The 6,997-nt window shown below is 59.4% G+C and overlaps 1 protein-coding gene across 1 annotated transcript in view; it reads right to left on the bottom strand.

Annotated features, from left to right (window-relative positions):
- Positions 1 to 6,564, bottom strand: part of TACC3 (transforming, acidic coiled-coil containing protein 3) — a 14,339-nt gene extending 7,775 nt beyond the window's left edge. The window contains exons 1-6 of the mRNA XM_006893651.1: positions 6,403 to 6,564; positions 5,643 to 5,785; positions 2,692 to 3,702; positions 1,877 to 2,006; positions 1,550 to 1,706; positions 284 to 336 (exon numbers count right to left, since the gene is read on the bottom strand). Coding sequence (XP_006893713.1) covers positions 284 to 336; positions 1,550 to 1,706; positions 1,877 to 2,006; positions 2,692 to 3,702; positions 5,643 to 5,785; positions 6,403 to 6,564 — 1,656 coding nt within the window. The remainder of the gene's footprint in view (positions 1 to 283; positions 337 to 1,549; positions 1,707 to 1,876; positions 2,007 to 2,691; positions 3,703 to 5,642; positions 5,786 to 6,402) is intronic.
- Between the last annotated feature and the right edge of the window lie 433 nt (positions 6,565 to 6,997).

Raw genomic sequence — 6,997 nt, 5'->3', positions numbered from 1 at the left:
GATGGGCGGACCCACATGGGACCGATGGGCGGACCCACATGGGACCGATGGGCAGACCCACATGGGGTCAGTGGGGCTCAGCTCTACGGTGGCTCACACAGGACTGATGAGAATGACATGTCACCAGACTCCATAGCTGAGCTTTACTGGGATCCTGGACACACGGAGACGTGTGGATACTCGATGTTAGAGAACCACCTCTTTGGGGGACATAACTGTGGTGTGGGGTGGCATGTGAGAGTCTTTGTAGTTCTGCAAAGGCTGCTGGGAGAGCTGTACTCACCGAGGAGGTTCCAAACTGCTCCAGGTAATCCACTTCGGCACCGGTGCCTAGGACTGAGGGAGGGTCGCTGCTGTGGTCACTGCCCAGATATCCCACCCCACCACCCCAGCTGGCCACGTCCACAGTGGGGCCTCTCCCACGTGTACTGTGAGGACACAGCACCACCCTGCAACACTACATTTGCTATAAACACACTTCTTTGTGCTACAGAATCTCAGCCAAGTTCAAGGCTACAACCACTTGAGTCACAGCCAGCACAATGAATGAGTGTTCAGATCTGTGACACACACGCAGATTGAACGATGAGCAGAAGGGAAAAGGAAGGCTTAGGCCCCAGACCGGACACTCAGAAGTGAAAGAGTGGGATGCTGCCCAGACTGGAAAGCAACACACCTTCAGAGCGGTGCAGTCTGCCCCACCTCTGAGCCGGTCACCACTGCTTCCAACTATGCTGTTTATGAGATTTGGGAGCTACACGTGACACACTGCACATTTTCCAAGGAGATGAATTTTCTTGCAGGATATCAAACTGCAGTCTCTCAGGTTTCAGTTATTCTGGTACACCGCATTTTAAAACCTTGGCCTGCTCATAGACTACTGAGTTGTGAATTTATTTTTTTTTTTAAATTTTATTATTTTGTCAGTGTGCACAAATCGGATCTGACTGGTACAGGAGGAGACTGGCCCTCCTTCTCCAGCAGAGCATCTGGTGGTGAAATCTTTCTAAAGCAACCAAATCCTGGGTTTTTACTTGGGTCTAAAGACTACGGACACTTGGGTCCAGGGACTGTGCCTTACCTCATCATGGGAACGTACCATGTTCCACCTGCCCTGGGGCCAAGCATGGTTTTGAGCACCACTTCAAACCACAGGCCAAGCCTGGCAAGTCCCCGTCGTGAGCTGCTGGGCACCCCTTGACCACATCTAGCATTTATGTTCCCACCAGTCTCATACGGCAAAGGTATCAGCCTATTTCACTGAAAGGGCCCACTTTTGAGAAACTTAGTCAAAGTCAAGGTCACATGTGCTTGTCCATGGCCATCTGGACAGAGACATCGGGCAACCAACCCCCTGGACAGAGACATCAGGGAACCAACCACCTGGACAGAGACATCGGACAACCAACCACCTGGACATCAGTTAACAACCACATGGACATCGGTTAACAACCACCTGGACATCGGTTAACAACCACCTGGACAGAAGAGCTATGGACACAGCTTCCTGGCTGATCGCAGGTGCTGACCCAGAGCTTCTGCCACGTACCCTCTGCTGGGTCACTGAAGCGCTCCTTGGTGAGGTCCAGGGCGGGTGACGGCTGGCCGGGCGCTGGCTGGCCAGGCGCGGACTCCACAGGCATGGCCTTTGGTTCACTGTCTTTACTACTTGTGAACACTGACATTTCTGAAGAGCTTGTTTCCTCCTGGAAGGAAGGTCAGAGGTCAGTGAGTCCACAGCCTCATCTACCAATCAAAGGACGAGACTGTGGTGGTCTTCCTCTGCAGGTCCCCCACTGGGTCTACCCTGTCCCTCAGTGACAAGACATCGTACCTGTACCAGGGCACACCCTGCCCCCGGAGCACCCCATCATACCTCCACTGCGGCTTTTGGAGCTGCCACAGGGACCTGGACCTCAGGGCTGACATGGTTCTCAGGGCTGACATGGTTCTCAGGGCTGACATGGTTCTCAGGGCTGACATGGGATGAGGTTGAGTCCACCTGCCTGGAGACACAGAGTCGGCAGGAAGGTGCCTGTGGGTGTGTGGCCAGCAGCCCTGCTGTCCTTGTAGGGGCCAGATACCCAGGGCCACACCAAGCGGTCCAGGGCAGCCACGCTCGTGAAGGGACACGACCAGGGAAACTATCTGCTCAGGAAAGTGAGGATTTGAGAAGAGGTGGTGCCGGGGAGCAAGCTCAGCAAGGACCATCTCCCCGCGGGTGATGCGATGCCGTACACCGGGGCTGCAGAGACGGGGTCCCCTCTGGGGGTGTCTGTGTGAGCACAGTAGGTGCCAGAGGCTTCCTGATGGGCCACATCGGCTGACCACGCAATTCACGGTGCCCGGCTGCCAGGCTCACAGAGGAGTCCTCCTCCTCCTCTGTCACCCGAGTGTGTGGCATAATAATGTTCTTACAAAGTACCTGCCAGTTAAAGGAGTGGTCAACACCCACCCAGAATAGGCCTTGAGGGTTGGGGCAGGGCCAGAGGACAGCCTGGGCCTTGCTGTTCCCACTCTGCCATGCACGGCCAGGGTGTCACGTCTCCCGCGCTGGCTGGGACCCAGCCCCTCACAGCCGGTGCCTCTCAGGGACCTCGGCCCCTCTGCAGGGCCCTTCCCCACAGGCAGAGACTGGACTGAGGGTTCCCGCTGGTCCCAGGCCCTGCTTACACCCACCCCCTCACTTACTGGCTGGGAGCTGAAGGCGCAGGTGCGGGGATCCCGGGCTCTGCTGCAGGACACGGCTGGGCAGGACACGGCTGGGCAGGACACGGCTGGGCAGTGCCAGCTGCACACTTGGAGCTACCTCCAAACGGATCGAAGTTTGGGTCATCGAGCTTGTCCCAGTCGAGGGTGTATGAGCCCCGGGGGGTGGGGATGGGGTGCTCATCGGCCCCGATGGACTCCTGGCCTGTCTCTGGGAGGACCCGCGCCTCCCGGTTCTTGGAGGGGGGCTTCACACCGAGCTTCTTTCCCAGTTTCTTCGGGGGAGGTGCCCGCTTGCTGGTGATGCTGTCAGAGAAGTCAAACTCGAGCTTCACAGGCCCGCTCCTGGCAGAGTCCCCCACTGGTGCGGGGCCCTCTGCTTTCGGGGTGCACAAAGCAGGATCGCCTCCAGCCCCTGAAGGGCTTGAGGCAAGTGCAGGAGTCAGGACTGGGGCCTCATCTGGAGCCGGGGGAGTCCCAGCAGCCTCTGTGGACAGGGGTTTCTGCTCCTCCCGGGGGGCACGTGTGTCCTCGGAGCAGGCCTTGGCCGCACTAGACATGTCCTCCAAGGGTGTGTCACATGGTCCCTCTGGGCTGGCATCTAGGGCCATGGCAGCAGAGACGCCCCCCTCTGAGGGTCCATCCAGGGAGCCTTCCGCAGCAAACTGGATATCATGGGTCTTGTCCGAGCCCGCCGTCCCAGCGAAGTCCTCCAGGTTTTTGGAATCCAGGGGAATTCTCTCCTCTGAGACGGTAGGGCCTCTGCTCTGCACTGAGGCGTCCTCAGGGGGGGAAGGCCTCTGTCCCAGGGGCAGCTGGGGGCTCCCACAACTCTCCGGAGCTGGGACAGAGCCTGAAGAGTCCACAGGACTGGGACACCCTATACCAGGGCTGGCGTCACTGCTCCCCGCAGCACTCCCAGCACCTGACGGAGGAGGGGCTGCGTCGGCTGGGTTCTGGAGAGTTCCATCTGCAGGCTTGGCATTCATGTCCCTGCAGAGCAGACAGCTCTTTCAACAGGTTTACTCAGGCTGTAACCTTCCACTGCATGTGAGGCCACGGAAGGTGGTTCAGGCCCACCACTTCCAGCCCGCCCTGATGAAAGCTGGGGACCAGGGGGATCTGAGGATTCCCGAGAGCAGTGACAGCGACATGACTGACAGGACAAGTGGTGGGAGATGAGGGGTCCAGCACTGGCTCCTGTCCCCTTCTGCTGGGACCCATCAGAGTTAGGCAAAAGAGCTGAGCTTTACCCTGGATTGACAGACAAAAAAGGCCAAGGCCGAGAAGCCTCCTCCAGGCAAGTAGTGTCCCTGGACTCTAGGGACTCAGAGCACCTGACCGCACAGCCACTCAACCTCCTGTCCTCCTCCTTCTAACTTGGGGCTTACAGCAAAGAGGTCTGCCCAGGAGACAGAGCCGCAGCGGGCAAGGGGGCCGCCAGGAGATCCAACACCACAGGCGGGGAACTGGCGTGAGAGGTAGGGTGTGCAGGAACTGAGGCAGCGGGGAGGGATGCGGGGACCACAACAGGGAGGGGAGGGATGCAGGGATCAAGATGGGGATGCAGGGACCATGACGGAAAAGGGAGGGATGCGGGGACCGCAGCCTAGAGGGGAGTGATGAAGGAACTGAGGCATGGTGAGGGATGCAGGGACTAAGACTTAAAGGAGAGTTAGAGAAATCTAGACACGGAGAGGAGGGACGCAGGGATCTAGACACAGAGAGGAGGGATGCGGGGACCGCAGCCTAGAGGGGAGTGATGAAGGAACTGGGGCATGGTGAGGGATGCAGGGACTGAGATGCGGAGGGAGGGATGCAGCTGCTGCATCCGAGAAGAGGGATACCTCACGCTCAGGCGGTCCACACGTTCAACAGAGGCACCCCAGTGAGGCCGGGTGTGGGCTCAGGGCTTGCTGCTCTATCCCCCTTCTCCACCCCAACTCTCCCGACCCATGAAACAAAGTGCAGATGAAGAACGGGGACACGCAGGCTGAGATGTCAAGGCCTCGCCAACTCCCACTGTGGCTACAGAGCCCCAGCAGCTGCTGCCCTGCGCTAACCTGTAAACCCTAAACCAACAGACACTCCTGAAGTCTGTGAAAGCCGCTGAGCTGAACTCTGAATGCCAGCGTGAGCCTCAGCCCGCGCAGGATCGTCTACACGGGATCAAACAGGTAACAAGGACCGGAAGCTGTGGGGGCAGCGAGCTTCTGACGTGAGCAGAAGAGGCGCAACTCATGAAAAGAGGGAGTACGTTTGCCCAACTCCACTGAACTGCGCAGTCACGTCGGCTGACCGCTGCACACGACAGTGACAACCGCAGCACTGGGGACGGCCCTCTAACCCAGGCCACCCAACGGCAAGCCCTTCTAATCAAACCGCCCGGCCGTCTCCTCCTGGAGGTGGAGGAAGCCCCTCTCCCCTTGCCCTCTGACATGCAGGGCCATGTTGCATGGCATGTCGGGCCTGCCAGAACGCCCAGTATGCCAATCAGTGCAGCCAATCAGCCCCAAGTACACCACACTTGGCAGAGATGCCACCAGGAGGCCTCCCCAGGACACTGTGATTAGACCTCAACCCTCCAGGTGAGCAAGATCCCACAGCCTCTCCGCCTCCAAAGGGAAGCACCCACAGCCTCACTAAACCTGAGAGAGGAGATGGGTGCACTGGCCACGCGGCAGAGAGCTGGCCGGGCCTCATCGGCGGGGAGGAGAGAGCCTCGGAGGCCCGGGGCAGCTGGGCACAGCATACAGTCAATCCGAATGGAAGTGGATTCTACGCATCTGGTCACTCATGTTCCCACCAACAGCTGTGTGCTGCCGGTACTCTGGATCGAGCCCCAAAGAGCACCCCAGATGCGCCAACTGACGGTTCCCAGCAAGGCTGAGGAAGAGGCTGGCAGGCGGGCACCCGACAGCCGCAGCACTCACGTGTCTTTCTCCGTCCAGGCGGGGAGGGCGTTTTCCAGCCCAACTGCTGTATCCAGAGTAAAGGGTGTCTCGAGACGACCAGCCAAGCTAGGACTCAAGATCCTGTGGGTCTGAGGGTCCCGCAGGGGAGTCTGAAAGGTCACCTGTCATGGAGGAGGAGGGGAAGGTGGGGGTGTTCAAGGACTCAACCAGGGGCCTCTCTCCCTATTTCAAGGAGGGAGGTTTGTCTCTTTGGGGAAGTAAATTTCCAATAAACTTATCTTTAAAAAAGCAGAACAAAACAAAAATTCAACAGGACCACATTGGCAGCAGTGCCCACCCTTCCACCCCAGCCACTCTGGCAGTGGTACCTGCCCCAGCCACACCGGCCGGCAGTAGTGCCTGCCCCTCCGCCTCAGTCAAGTGGCAGCAGAGCGCACCAGGACATACTGGCAGTGGTGCCCACCACTTTGCCCTGACCACGCCAGCCACGGTGCCCACCCCTCCGCCCCAGCCACGAAGGCCACAGTGCCCACCTGCACACCCAGACCATGATGGCCGCAGTGCCCACCCTTCCACCTCAGTGCCCACATATCCACCCTGGCTACACCAGCTGGCAATGGTGCCCGCCCTTCTGCCTCAGTCAAGCTGGCAGCAGCGCACACACCGGCTGTGGTGCCCACCACTCTGGCCTGATCATGCTGGCCGCGGTGCCCACCCCTCCACCCCAGACACACAGGCCGCGGTGCCCACCCCTCCGCCCCGGCAGAGCCAGGCCCACCTTCATCACTTTGCCTGTGCTTTTGGGTGGCACATTTTCTTTCTGTGACACACGTAAGACTGACGATCTTCTGGTTAGTTCCGGTGGTGAAAACAGGAAGTCGCAGTTCTCCGCAGTCTTGTCCCCAGTGACGTTTTGATCCTTTAAGATCTGCAAACTCATTCTGGAAAAGGGGAGCGCGTCTCAAGTGAGCCCGAGGGTGACACGGTCCTGCAGGGTGTGACACTCTCCTGGACTGGCTCTGCGCCCCACGTCACGGGCGCTGCCACTGCAATCCTCACTGGATGCAGAGCCTTCCGCTGAAGAAAGAGGGTGGCAGAGGGAACTAGACCCCTGTGAGGAGGTGGAGTCCGGATTGTAGGCTGCGTTCCCGACAAGAGCGGGAGCAGGGCAGGTGCTGCTCCGTGAGACCATTCAGGAAGGCAGGTGGTGCCCTGCTCGGCCCCAGGCCTCCCCACGCAGACACTGCCCAGCCCGGACCCCCCGAGGGAGGCGAGGTGAGGGGCAGTGTGGGATGCTGGGCATGATGCCACCAGGACGCAGTGCTCGGAGGAGCTGGGGAGAAGAGGCATGAGGGGCGCAGGCCTCCTCCACC

The sequence above is a fragment of the Elephantulus edwardii genome, unplaced genomic scaffold, assembly GCF_000299155.1.
Source record: "Elephantulus edwardii isolate Elephantulus edwardi_28Jun2011 unplaced genomic scaffold, EleEdw1.0 scaffold00129, whole genome shotgun sequence".
NCBI classification, from domain to species: Eukaryota; Metazoa; Chordata; class Mammalia; order Macroscelidea; family Macroscelididae; genus Elephantulus; species Elephantulus edwardii.
This window is presented reverse-complemented; position numbering and strand designations above follow the sequence as displayed.